Below are 14,208 nucleotides of genomic sequence, written 5' to 3'. Positions count from 1 at the left end.
AACAGGAGCTAAATGCAATCTCACACACCCCAGCACTCCATGGAGATTTAACACCATCCCCTTCATTCATAATCTGCTGGTGAGCTTTGTTCAATAGCTTCAGTTTAATTTTTAATAAAGTGAAAGCCTTCATACAGTCCCATACACCTCTGCAAGAATTTAATAGTCACGCTTTGCTGGGAAGGTTGTTAACTGTTGGGGGAAACAGTCCCTTACTGAGGCAGAGGCACACCTCCTTCAACAGGGATGCAAAGTACACTAAGATAGGAGAAGCATTACTTATCCCTTTGAAGGCTTTGGGCATTACCTTAACAACCAAATCCTAGACATGGGTTTATTCTTGCTACACAGAAGATGCCATCTCATCAGGAGAAAAAAAAAGACTGGGTGGTGGTTTTAGATTTCACACCCTCCAAAAAGCTGAAAACTAATGCAGCATGGAAACACTGAGGGAAGACTGATAATGTTGGCCTCTTGTAAGACTGAAAACAATGCTGCTAGGTCTGGAGCATTACCTGCGAAGTTAAGTTTGCTCCAAAATTGCTCCAGTGACACTCAAGTGGCACATGCTACAGCATCAGAGCTCTGGAAAGAGGCAGGCTGTTCCTGGACTGCTAAGTCCAGTCTTTTCCACAGAAGAATCAGTACCAAACACTATCTTCTCTGAGACAGCAACACACAGATCTGATACCTGAATCCTAGCATTAGCCCCACTAGATGTTATTTCCATCATGCTCCAATTGCTCCAAAACATACTTGGGAAGATTAAGATATAAGCTGGTCAATGTGAACGCATATCAAATTTGTCTAAGTGACTTCTCATTATTATAGCATCACCTGCTCTACAGAGATCCACAAGTCAAAAGCAGACAGGTCTAGTGCGTATTTGGTTAGCAAATTACTGGTGTCTTATCTCAATAGCACTGACTAATTCATCCACATTTTAGAAAACACGCTTTCTTACCCTCAGTCAATACAGTAATACAGTCACCTGAGTAAGTATACAGAAATAAAGCAAGAGAGCTTGGCTTCCCGCCCCCAAAGTAACCATACCAACAAAAGACAAGTATATTTGGTAGAGGAATTTGGTTCTCTCTTTTTGGTAGTATCTTAACTTCTAAAAAACAGTTGCATTGGAATCAAAGAATCAAGCTCAAGATAGTCACAAAAAATAAAGGATGTATTTTTCCTCCAAAGATCAAAACCATAACTAACGTAAGACATTCATATCATAGAAGTTCAGTGTCCAGAGAAAACTTTTCTGCAATGCAAAAAAAGATACTGCAATTGCTTTACTGCTCAAGAATTTCCTTGTTCCAACTGCTGAATTCTTCTCTCAGGAAGTTTTGTCGGTAACTTTCTTTAAACTACAAGGTACAAAAAAATTCTCTCTTTACCATCCCTCATCTCATCTAAAGCTCTTCTTTTGTTCTGGAGAGTTTTGTCGCATGCTCCTCTATAAATTTGCTCAAATGCTCTAAATCTCTGTCCCCGCCTTCGAATTTAATAGGATTGTTCTTCTTGTCCCTCGGAGCGAAGTAGATAGTAGGGAATCCTTCTACTTTGTAGTGGTCATTTGTCACATCATTGGCAGTAGCATCCATCTTGGCTATGACTAGATTTTTCTCATTCTTGTATTTTTTGCCTAGCTCATTATACACTGGTTCTAGTTTCTTGCAGTGTCCACACCACGGGGCATAGAACTCTATGAGAACATCATTCTTTGGATCCATTACTATGGTTTCAAAAGTTTTACCCACTACCACTTTCACAGGCCCTTTGTTATTTTTTGGCACTGGCTGGGACTTCACAATAGGCTTCAGTTTTCCTAGGAGAAAGGAAACCACACACCATTATTAGCATAGGGTAAAAACAATCCTTATGATCTCCCTTAAGAAAGGGCAGAAGTACATCCTCACACCAAGGAAAAGTGTTGCACCAGTAAATGAGCTTACCTCTACAGGAAACACTGGCTAGCTTGCTGACCATTTTTTTAGTATGGCAAGCTTGTGAAATATTGGTAACAATGTCTCAGTTCTCTAGAAGCTTCCTCCCTCTTTTTCTGGGTATCCATCCATAATGTATTAGACAGTGATTTATTATACTAGCCATAAATATGAATAATCAACTGACACTTCAAAGCCACATGCAGCTTTTAGGCTTACCAAACACTTTTAGTGTTAGAATACAGCTAGATGCCACAACATAGTCTAAACAACAAAGTTAATGAACCAAGGTTAAAAGAAAAAAAAAAGGGCAAGAATCATTCAAAAGTTTTAAGCCACAGAGCACTATAAGGTTGCACATATGATTTTATTGTAGCCATAATACCAGGGAAAAAGTGATTGAAGGAGAACAAGCAAATGGCTTTTTTCTTTTTAGGAACTATACCTTTTTTGAATGCCAGCACAAATTGCCTGAGTACATCAGAATCAAACTCCTCTGGCTCCATGGCATATTTCTTGCCACCTTCATCCAGAATGGCAACGTTGACATCCTCTCCACTCTCAAGTAGTCCTAGATCTTTTATTTCAGAAGAATAATCTTCCTCATCAGAAACAGCAAACACATATTCAGGGAAGTCTTTGGCCACTTCCAGAACTTTGCCTCTCCAGTACTGAGTAGCTGAAGAACCAGAATACAGCAGGATTAGTGATTTCTAGTTACTTACTGCTTGCTTCCTTCCAAAGCAGAGGGATGGTGAACTTAACTTACCAACACGATAGTCAAAACTAAAGTCTACAGTATAATAGACAACCACTAGAGGACGCTTAGTGTATCTTTTAACATCATTGGAAGGCTTGCGATGACCAACTAGAGGCAAAGCATGTTTTAGCACGTGCTCTTTGATCTCTGATCCATCTGTAGAATCCTGCCAAAAAAAGAAAAACAGGGAAAAGACGTGCAAGTAAGTGGCATTTCTGTTACACAGTACTGGAAACTAGTATTTGTGCATGTATGACTAAGGAAGTGGCATGTTATAAATAATGCCCTCACCATATTCTTCAAATCCTTAAGCACTAATGATAATTTAGTGTTCTACCCCTAACCTGAAAATTGCAGTAGTAAATTATTTGAATGCATAATCTCTGCATTAATTTCATAAAGCTTTGAAGAACAAACCAGAATAATTTTGGGAGACAAACAGGTTACCTCAAATATCTAATGAACTATTTCCATCAGAAAGATGCCAACTGCTCATACATACAAATAAAGCCATCAATCTCTGAACAAACTTTGTAGCTTTGGACTAACTACTCACTTTAAGATCCAAAACATGCATCTTGGGCTCGTGCTTTGACTGAAATTTTTCTGGCTGCATTACAACCAGTTTTCCAGGAGATGCTTTCAATAGTTTTGCAATCTCGTTGCTGAAGGTGTGGTGAAACTTGTAGTCTTCTCTTAAGCCATTAGCTGAAAAAAGGTTAGGGAAAATGAAAAGTCATCAAGAACTGAACTGACAGCCTTCAACCAAAATCTTAGTACTGTACTGCACAGAAATTCTCTCAGACATGGAATGGCCCAGAGTCTTAGAGAACAGTTCTCACCTCCAAACAGGTGGGGAAACGTGTGTAGCACTATTTGGATGCTGTTCAACCATGCATCCAGAATATTTATTCTAAATCACAAAGTAAAGTCTTGAACAGCTTCCTGAACATACACAGTGAAGCTGAAGCAGCTATTTGTTTATCAGTCTCCTATTCCTTGGCTTTCCACTAAATAAGAGAAAAGTAGAGCTTTAAAGGAACTCACAAGGTCAACTAGTCAAACCATTTCCTTTGTGGGCAACCTGGGAGACAGTTCTGTATTTTGCCACGCCAGAACAGCCAGATCAGATCTTAATCCAGATATAAACAATGGCAGCCCCAGAAGCAGGCATAGCCACATCATGAGGAATAGCCCTGACTTCTCTCAATGCTCAAACAGAAACAGAGTGGCTGTAAGCAATTCAATCCTGTGAGACACAAGGATTGATTAGAGGGACTGAGCACTTACAGTGCTTTGCCTCTTACACATGGTAGCAAAAATTGTTAACAGGACTATCAGCGTGTCATGTCAAAGTGGTGGTGAAAATAAGCATTGCCAGGAATGGTCTAGCTAAACTGACCCAGAGATGGATGATGATCCTTCCTCCAAGTCTCTTCACCCCAAATAAACTTGGTAGAGTCCAGCCTCTGAAACTGTCAGATATGAAGCCAGCAAAAGCATATGGCAAAGCTAGCAAGAAGCTGTGATTTGTACCTCAGCTAGGAATTTTCCTTCCTCTCTAGTGCATAGATTTTTAGGGATGCAACATCAAGAGATTACCCCCTGCGACTGGCTGATACTTCAGTTACATGATCAAGACCTGGTATGAGCTTTTTTCACCCTTCAGTCTCCTTTTCCCCTCTTTAAGTCCCTTACTGAATTCAGAGCAAAAATAAAGGAACTTCTCATGCGTAAAGTCTTGGGCAGAATATCAACAACCTGGTCTTCTAATATTTAAAAACATTCCTTACCTGCTTCCTGATAGAGCTGATAGGCTTTGTCAGTCTCTCCACTAAAGATACCAATAATGATGACATCATCTCCATCCTTCAGAAATTCCTGTACCTGCTTGGTAGCCTGGATCTGTTTAGATGGAGGACCAGCCTGTTCAATCATGTAGTCGACAATACCTGTGAGACAAACCCACCACAAGAAATTGCTTAGAACATTTACTAAACTGAAAGGTTCAGGCATTTTCTCTACAGCATCATTTAATACCACATTTCCCATTGACACCTTTCTTTCTGTGCAGCCCTTCCACAATAACCAAAAGACCACATCAACAGGACTGAAGTCATGGTCTTCAAAGGCTTCAGTTCTGGATAGTCTCTTTTAGGCTGGTTTCAGGACTTCCATGGATATCAGATGACCTTCCCTGTAATTCATCTTTTTGAAATTTTAGATCCTTCATAGTCTTGTGACCCTGCTATGAGACATGATTCCACTCAGATATTCCTAATTCTTCCCTCAATATTACAACCCAGTACCAAGCACTTCACCAGCCCTTACACAGCAGTGCAACTAACGGCTGCTCATTTACTCATACTGCCAGCTTGTACATTTAAGTTACTTTATATTAAAAGGAGCTTACAGTACCACCATAAGATGTTACAAAGATAAGACTACTATATATTGCTGGCTTATGTAGATATGACTGCATTTTTTTCAGGTTCCTCTAACTACTATTGCTAGGATGTGAACAAGTTTGCAAGCTCTACTGTTACATCAACACATTTATAGTCAAGCACAAAGAAAATAAAAGAAGTCACAATACCATATTTTTCTCGTGGACCATTGTAGTCATAAGGTTTGCCTTTGCGGAATATTTTCAGAGTTGGGTAGCCACTAACATCAAACTTCTTTGCAAGGTCAGTTTCAGCAGTGGCATCGACTTTAGCTAGGGGTATTGGAGGTGTGCGCTTGCTGAGCTCCTGAGCAGCCTTCTCATATTCTGGAGCAAGCCTTTTGCAGTGTCCGCACCTAAGGACGGAGAAGGGTAAAGGGCAATGCACAGTCCTGCTAGGTACCTTCAACTCTGCAGTGAAAGAGCTGCAAGCCTCTTTAGAAGAGGCATAATGACAGAAAACAGCTTCACCAAGCATGCTCAGGCCAGCTGTGCTAGTAAAACAGAGGTGACTGCCTTCTTGCTTACCATGGAGCATAGAATTCCACCAGAATTATGTCAGCACCATTCACAACATCATCAAAATTATCTTGGGTCAATACCAGTGTAGCTTCTGGTGGAGGGGTCCAATTAGGGTCAGAAACCTCCTTGACTTTGGCTACAATTTCTGAAAGATAGTTCAATAGCCCAGTTAAAGTTTGCACCATCATATCTGTAGTATATCAAATGCAAGAGTCAATATCAAGATATCAGAGCGGCAAGCATGGTCTTGGAACAAACAGTCAAGTTTTTATACTGGTTTACACTACATCACTTTTTTTTTTTTTTAAATCAAGCTCCTTTATAGTCTACTTTACTGTTGGTATTGCCAAAGTCTTTAATATTCTCTTCACCTACTGAGCATCTTAATTATGCAGAACACAGTCTATACTTTACAGCAAGTTATTACGTGAATTCCATTCAAAGCAGACAGAAAAGGTAGTTTTTCCTTCTGACTGGAGTGAAGATGGACACATTCATTAAGTGAGAAACACAGGGTTTTATACCCAATGTCAATTTACAAACCTGATGTTTCCTACTGGCTGATCTCTCATGAAGCACAACACCTCCTATTCTAATCAAGCCATAATTTTAAAAACCTTTCCTCACTAAGAGCACTACACACTACCTGCACAATTACCTTCTAGTACACAGAATTTAGAAGACTGGGTAAAATTTCAGCCTTCATAATACTGTTCCTCTTAACACAATGGAACTTGAGATCAAAGTCTTTGATAATACATGGTCTGAGTAGCAGAACCATACAATTCCTTGCTTTGTCATGAAGAACTGCAAAGGACTGGTGCTTACCATCTTCTGTTCGAGAACCATCATAGTCAACAGGCTGGCCTTTTTTCAGGATTTTAATGGTTGGGTAGCCACTGACATCAAAACGACTTGCTAGTGAAGTGGCTGCAGTAGCATCAATTTTGGCAACTGGAATAGGAGGGTCGTTTTCTTTCAGAGTTTTGGCTATCTTCTCATATTCAGGAGCAAACTGCTTGCAGTGCCCACACCTGTAAAAGACAAGTAGACAGATAAATGCAAGGCAGACATGGAGACGTATTTTACTACCCCACATTTCCAGGAGGCCTTCTACCAGATGTTCACAGCATCAACTTAAGAGTATTTGTCTTGCTGTATTTTCAGACTCATGGGGGGTGGTAGTGGTGGTGAGAGGGCAAGAGATGCTATAGCTAGTTCGCTCAAATCACAACCTTTCTGCTATTTCCACCCCCACCCCTATTCAAAAGATAACATATTTCCATATATGCTTCTTAAAGCCTCTGCAAGAAAATTTTATGACTGCTTCTACAAAGTTGCAAACCTTGTACTGTGCTTCTCCTCCCTGCCCCCAGATAACATCTTACTCAGACTTCAGCTTCTCCCTAATTTGGGTTCATCTTCTCTATATGGTACCCTAAAACTCAAACTGAAGAGAAAAATGAACCAGAAGTTAATGGGGCTTCAATGAAACCTCACATCCACTCTCATATCACAGCACCTGTTCTCTCTCATCATGCCAAAACTCTGGGAAGAGCACAACTTACTGCTGCAAAAAATGGCACAGCAGAGGACACCAGCATATGAAAAGCTGAATACAGCTTGACAAACTGAAGACAGAACAGGAAAAAAAAAAAAGTAGCATGTAACAGCCTGTATTCCTTAGCCTCTCAACTGGCAGGAGAGGGTTCAGGAAAAAAAAGTGTCTAGTCTGTGGTGACTACACATCCTTCTACTTGGTTATATTAAGCTTCACGTTCAGTTTTCAAGCTGGCAAACTACAGTTGCCAAAAAGGAATAGGCTTCTGTGTGATGAGACTGGTATTAGATAAAACACAACTCTACCTCAAGCAAGATCATACTCTACCCCCCCTCCCATTCAAAGACTAGAAAAAGTCCTGGACATCAGGAAGAGGTTCTTCACCAAGTAGGGTTGTTGTGCACTGAACAGGCTCCCCAGGGCTGCAGTCACTGCACCAAGCCTGTTGTAGTTAAAGAAGCGTTTGGACTTAGTCATATGGTTTGAATTTTAGGGTAGACCTGTGTGGTGCCAGGAGTTGGACTTGATGATCCTTATGGGTCCCTTCCAACTCGGAATATTCTATGGTTCTATGAAAAAGGACAAATGGGTAAGTCAAATGACTTATCCATTATATCACTAAGCCACAAAGGAAGAGAGGTTCTGGCTGCAGCACTAACACATCAGCTTGAGTGCAAATATTCTACTCTTATTTTTCCCATTAATGATCCTCATTATTTTTGTCCATAAGAATGCAAAAAAAAGATATATTCTGGTTTAAGTTCTCTGTCTCAGTTGTACACAGGCAAATCCACAGTAGCTCCTGAGTGTACTGATTTAACTCAGTGTACACCAGCAGAGTTTTTATTATGTATGTGACACTGTTTAAACTAGTAGTATGAAGGAACTATATCCTTACACCACATCCTTCTGGCAAGGACAGAGACTGGAACTTCAAAAGGAAAACCTTCTATCTAGGGAAGCCTCCTCCACATCTAGAAGTACACTGGTTCTAGATAGGCCAACATGCCAAGACAGCGGGCTGCTAGGCCATACTGCACAACTTTTCTGGGGCTCACTGGGACCATCTCTGCTCCCTGACAAGCACAGAGCAGAGACAGACCCAGGGCAGTGCTTCCCTTGGCACAGGAGCCCTCAGTATGACCTAAATATGTGGTAACAGAAAACAGCATGCTCTTTCCTATGTTACAGGAGCAGGGAAAGGGACACCTCCAGAACCATCTCCTGCCCTGGACAACAGCACAGTCTAGCACTAGTCCTCCATAGCCTTTGAAACCACCTATGTTTTTAAACCAGTCATGATCCAGACATCTGCTTTTAGAATCACAGCTTACTAACATGAGGAAACAGTATCAACAACTTCTCACTTCCTAAAACGGTTCAGACAGATACCTGCTAAAGAGTAGCCCAAAAACAACAGCCCAAGCTCACCTTTTAGGATTGCATATTGCCAAAAAAGCCCCCAGCACCCATCCTATCCTGCCGCCTAAGGAGGTGCTGCAGATTGTGAACCCACCATGGTGCGTAGAACTCCAGCAGCACAGTGTCCTTGTCTGCAGTAAAGGTGTCAAAGTTTGCATCATTCAAGATCAACACACCGTTCTCTTCTTTAACTTCAGAATCATCATCGTCATCATCTTCCTCTTCGTCGTCGTCATCATCATCAACTTCTTTTGTAAGTGATTCTGGAAAAATAGAATTAAAAAAATGCAGTATAGACTAGATTGTGTCAAGCTTAATGTTTAAATAACTCTACCAGGTTAAAGATGGATTAGATGCATCCTGTAGTTAAAGAAGTACCAGGTTAGTTCCTGTTCCACATCCAGTGACAGCTGACCAAGTTTGGGAATTTTTGTTTCCATCCCTAACTGCTCAAGCCCTGCCCTGCCACCCAAACCTATCTTGCTTTCAGTTACAGAGATGTTTCAATTCATTAAAGAGGCTTTCTACATGCAAAAGCATCACTCTGCTTGTAGGCTCAGAATCAGCACCAGGCTGTGGAGCAAGTGTAAAAACAAACTGACTGTCACAGAACACACCCCTGCAAACCCATCCCCAGGCATGTGATAGAGACAAGATGTCCTTCTGAAACAAATGGAGTGAGGCCCCCACCCAGGGGGCCCTTTGGTTTAAGGAGTCCAAAACCACTGGTCTAGAACAGGCCTTTGGAGAAGACAGATTTGCTCAATTTGAGAAGCGGGACTTGCACATGAAATCTGATCCCAAGACACTTCAACCAGTTCAGTCTGCTTTAGAATTTGAGATCGTGTCTTTAACATTTGATCATTCACAAAGACATGAATGATCGTTTTAAAGACGTTGTTAAAACTGCTATAATTCTAGGCAAACAAACCTTACTGAATGTTTTTATAAGAATTTCAGTCACAGAACAAATGATGACAATACCTCATCCCTAATGTAAAACATACATCAATGTAACTAAGGTCCTTTTAGCCACGTGGAGTTCCATGGTTAAAAAGCAGGAAGAAAATTAAAGTTTTCAAAACTATATATTTTCTACCTAAGTTTAGCTAGCTTTCGACTAAGTTGACGTGCAGGACTGCAGTAGGCAGTAGATAACGTACACATAGTCTGTGTGTCCAGGACAAGAATTCTGAAAATACTCTTGATTTTGCCTGGAATTTGAAGTCAATAATTATAAATTATAAATAAATTATATAAAAAAATTATAAATATATATATATTTATATAATATATATATTTATAATTATAAAAAATTATAAATTATAAAAAAAATATTCAGCGGCCAGGTACAAACAGGAAAAAGTGGAAGAAAACCCAACTTATTTTCAGGCCAACAGCAAACCACAGCAACATTCTCATCATGGACATTATACCACTAAATACCAATAACCATTTTTTTTGTTAAAAGATACTAAAAAAATAAGTGCATATGCTCTCTGCATAAATATATTTTCTAGGGGAGTGTATATTTTGGTTAGAACCCAATTTTATACAATGCCAAAATACTGAAGTCTCTGACATGGTCAGAGATCACAGGAGATCATTTATCACACAATGGAAGTCACCTGAATTAAGTTTCTTAACAACTACTGCTGTTTCCCTCTCATCTAAGCATCAGCTAAAAGCACTATTTACAACTGGACAATGCCTTCTGTGTTGCTGCCTCCGAACACTTGCAATGGAAGGGCTGAGCTTCCAAACACACTGCAAGAGAATTCCAAGAGCATTTATTTATTTACATTTGGGAATGCCACTGTGAGAAAGCTAGCTTTCAGGGGTGTTCAGCAGCCAAAACTTCTGCTGACATCAGTGCTCAGTAGATTCGAGGGCTGTATTTTACTGCAGGGTGTTTCAGGTTGGTCTATGCCTGAATTCCCAGGGAGCTGTGCAATATCTGTTGCTTTTCCAAGCAAAGCACATCAGATTTGACTTTTTACCATGGAAGGAACTTGAGCAAAACTCATTAGTCAATTCTGCTCATGCAGCTTTGAAACTGACCAGACTGCAACTCTTGCTTCTGCTCACAAGGTTAGCTTCCATCCGGTAAGAAAAAGACCTCTGCAGTAACAGCAGCATAAGGTCAGAGTCTGGAAAGGCGAGAACCAAGCATCATGCGTAGAGATTCTGCTTAAGTTAAAAACACTAAACCACTGGATTTCACGTCTATCACTGAAGTAATTTTGTATCTTCCACTGGAAGCAGTTGCATAGCCTGCGAACACAAAGCTTTAACATTGATGTACCGTCATTACACACATCCACTTCTTCCTCCCCAGAGGTGGAGGCATGATAGAGGCATGTAACAGCAGGACTCCAGCCCTTCCAAAATTGCTTAAGGAGAACATACATTTCTGTAATGACCATGAACTCATCCTCTGGAGTCTGTAGCTTCACTGACGCTTAGGATCACTTTAGCTACCTCTAACACCTCCACCAGCATTGGGTCCACAGGACCTGCTTTAAGGATCTGAGCAGGTAAGGGGGCAGTGAGGCTTTTGTCATTAAGGAACCTTACTTTGAATCGATGATTTACATTTTCAAGAGAACAGACACAGAATGAGTGTAACTGTGACATCTGATACAGTAGAAATAAGAAGTTAGTATTTGTATAATACAGCTCCAGAAAATAAAATAGCTGCACTTTGTTTCTTAAAGCTGCTTGCAAAGAAGGTGAACAAGGCAATGAAGCGACAGCTCTGCTATAACTTGTCCTCAAGTAGAATACAGACCGTTTCATACCACAATTTTCAACACGTCATTACTTAAGTCAACTAATAAAGATGACACCTATTTTAAAACTCTAGGTACGTGATACTGACTGGCACTCCTTTTTTGGGATGATGGGCTACTCTAACTGAAACTGATTGATGCAGTGGCTTTACTGAACTTTCAACCCTTAGTGGAAACCTGGCCTGATAAGTTTTCCTTGAGTAAGATGATTCCCGTGTGAAAAAGCTGGACCCAAACACGAACAACTTTTGGATTCTGCCTGAAAGCTTCCTTTGGGAAGGGCACTGTAGAGCCTGTTTCCAGCCTGCATCCAGCCAGATGACCTCCATCTCCAGAAACACAGAAGCCAAGACTTGTAATCTCTTGCCAGGTCACTCAAAAGCCTTATTTATGAAAGCAGGTTTTCCTCCACCTTTTCCGTATCGGATTCTCTACGTGGACCCTTCCTTGTAGCCATGCAAGGGGCGTAACAGCCACGGCGTGCCCATCACAACAACTTCAGGGCTTTGTCACAGGGCTGCACGGTTACAACCAGCCGATTTAATTAGCAGGGATGGAACAAGCGCACAGAAGAGCCCTGAAAGCCCAGCTCTGGGCAGGCGGCGCGGCTCGGCGACGTCCCATGACAATGGGAGGAAACGCCGAAAAGCGCCCACAGCACAAACTGGGGAAACGGGGACGCTCCGAAGGGCTGCAAGCGCGCCCCTTGACGCCACGAGGCGACACACGACCTGGCAACGTAGCATCGTCCACCGCGGCTAATTACAGGCTTTTAATTACGCGGTTAGGCAACCTGCCCCCCCACCCCGGCCCGAAGCGGGGCTCCCCACGGCTCCCGCCCCGCCCCGCCCCGCGCTCACCTTCGTCCTCCTCGGCCGCCGCGCCGCGCGCCAGCACGGCCAGCGCCAGCGCCACCCCCAGCAGCAGCAGCAGCGCCCGCACCCCGCGACACCTCATCCCGCCGCTACTGCTCCTGCTCCTGCTCCCGCTGCTGCTGCCGCTGCTGCTGCTGCTGCCACCGCCGCCCTGGCACGCCCCCCTGATTGGCTGCTGCTGCCGCCGCCCGGCCCCGGCTCCGCTGCGGCGCGGCGAGGAGCGCGCGGGGCCGTCGGCGCGCAGCTGCACGCCCTGCTCTGAGCTGCCGCGCGCCCATTGGCTGCCCGCCGGCCGCCAACCGCCGGCCGCCACGAGCATGGGGCGCAGCCGCGCTGCGGGCACGGGGGTGGTGCCGGGGAGGGAGGGGGACGGGGCTTCCCCGCCCGCCCGCCGGGCGTAGCGTAACGTTGGCGCTCAGGATTGGCGGGTGCTGCCGGGGGACGGGCGCAAGGGCGGTGGCGGCGGCCTGTCAGGGCGAGCCGCGTGCGCGGGTGGGCGTGGCCCCCCGTGAGGGGGCCGTGCCATGGCGGTGGTGCGGGGCCGACACGGGGGGGGGGCGGGTCCTGGTGGTTGTGTGGTGGACGTCAGAGGTCAGAGAACGTCACACAAAAAATCCTGCTTTTTTATTTTTTTTCAAATTAAATGTGTATTGCTACAGCCGAGTGGGACCTTCTATGAGACCTGCTCAGAAAAGCTGTCTTGATCCCGCCTGATTTTGGAATAAATATTAAAATAAACAGAGTTTGTTCCGATGATGTGTTTTATTAACATAGACACACAGTAATGCGGTGGTGGTACATAGCTGGGTTAGATACTGACCCGAATGTGAAAAATTAAGAGTGTAGGAGGTTGATATTCACAGGGTGTTTGGTTAATATGACCATTGATTTGAATGTAGTGCTGGTGTGTGAAATATTTCCTGCCTTCCTCATCTGAGTTTGCAAGAGAAATATTTACAGGGTGTTTGTTTGACATGACCATTGATTTGTGGCCACAAAATGGATCACAGGAAGTTCCGCATGCGAAAGAACTTCTTCACGGTGAGGGTGACAGAGCACGGGAACAGGCTGCCCAGGGAGGTTGTGGAGTCTCCTTCTCTGGAGATACTCAAGGCCTGTCTGGATGCCTACCTGGGCAACCTGCTCTAGAGAACCTGTTTTGGCAGGGGGGTTGGACCTGATGATCTCTTGAGGTCCCTTCCAACCCCTACAATTCTGTGATTCTGTGATTTGAGTGTAGTGCTGGTGTGTGAAATATTTGCTGCCATCCTCATCTGAGTTCTGCCATAAGACAAATGGTTGCTCCTGCAAGCCATTTTATCCCAGCTTTGTTGGAGATTAACCAACAGACAGCTGGATAATATCAATATTATATCAATATAGGGGTGTTCTGTCAGACCCAGCACTTCAGGGCTGACATTGTTTGGACATTGGAAAACAGGTGAAAAAAACTCACAGAAAAAAAATAACCAGGTAAGAGGGAGAAGTAGCGTGATTATTGCTTTCATCTGTTAGAATGTGAAATGCAGGATTAAATAGTTTTTCTTCTGTGACGGCTAAGTTCTATACCTATACTCGTTAACCAAGTTGAAAAGCGAGGTTAGTAGACTTGCTAGAGAGTCACAGGTGTCAGGCACCAAGATCCAGCTAGAAAGTGAAAAAGGAAGTGCAGACAGTACAAATACAGTTTTTGGATTTGTTTGAACTGCATCAGGAAAGCCTGCAGGACAGAAACCCTGTAATCCCTGCTCACGCAAGGACAGCCTGATCATCTGACTGAAAGACTGCCAAACCGGGGGTTAACTGTGTGGGTAGTTACCATAGCCTGGATTTAGGCACATCCCATTAGACAAACAGGGCCTTGGCAAAGGACCACAGTCCTGT

The 14,208-nt window shown here is 43.1% G+C and overlaps 1 protein-coding gene across 1 annotated transcript; it reads right to left on the bottom strand.

Annotated features, from left to right (window-relative positions):
• Nucleotides 1-1,159: 1,159 nt before the first annotated feature.
• Nucleotides 1,160-12,661, bottom strand: PDIA4 (protein disulfide isomerase family A member 4). Its single transcript, XM_035552620.2, has 10 exons — nucleotides 12,310-12,661; nucleotides 8,752-8,920; nucleotides 6,503-6,708; nucleotides 5,681-5,819; nucleotides 5,303-5,508; nucleotides 4,500-4,658; nucleotides 3,263-3,414; nucleotides 2,716-2,872; nucleotides 2,392-2,625; nucleotides 1,160-1,828 (listed from the first exon to the last, which is right to left on the bottom strand). Exons 1-10 carry the CDS (start codon nucleotides 12,641-12,643, stop codon nucleotides 1,413-1,415), a joined length of 2,172 nt encoding a protein of 723 aa, XP_035408513.1. The 5' UTR covers nucleotides 12,644-12,661; the 3' UTR covers nucleotides 1,160-1,412.
• Between the last annotated feature and the right edge of the window lie 1,547 nt (nucleotides 12,662-14,208).

The sequence above is a fragment of the Cygnus atratus genome, chromosome 2, assembly GCF_013377495.2.
Source record: "Cygnus atratus isolate AKBS03 ecotype Queensland, Australia chromosome 2, CAtr_DNAZoo_HiC_assembly, whole genome shotgun sequence".
Taxonomy (NCBI): Eukaryota; Metazoa; Chordata; class Aves; order Anseriformes; family Anatidae; genus Cygnus; species Cygnus atratus.
The sequence above is the reverse complement of the archived record's forward strand: the minus strand, read 5'-3'. Positions and strand labels throughout refer to the sequence as shown.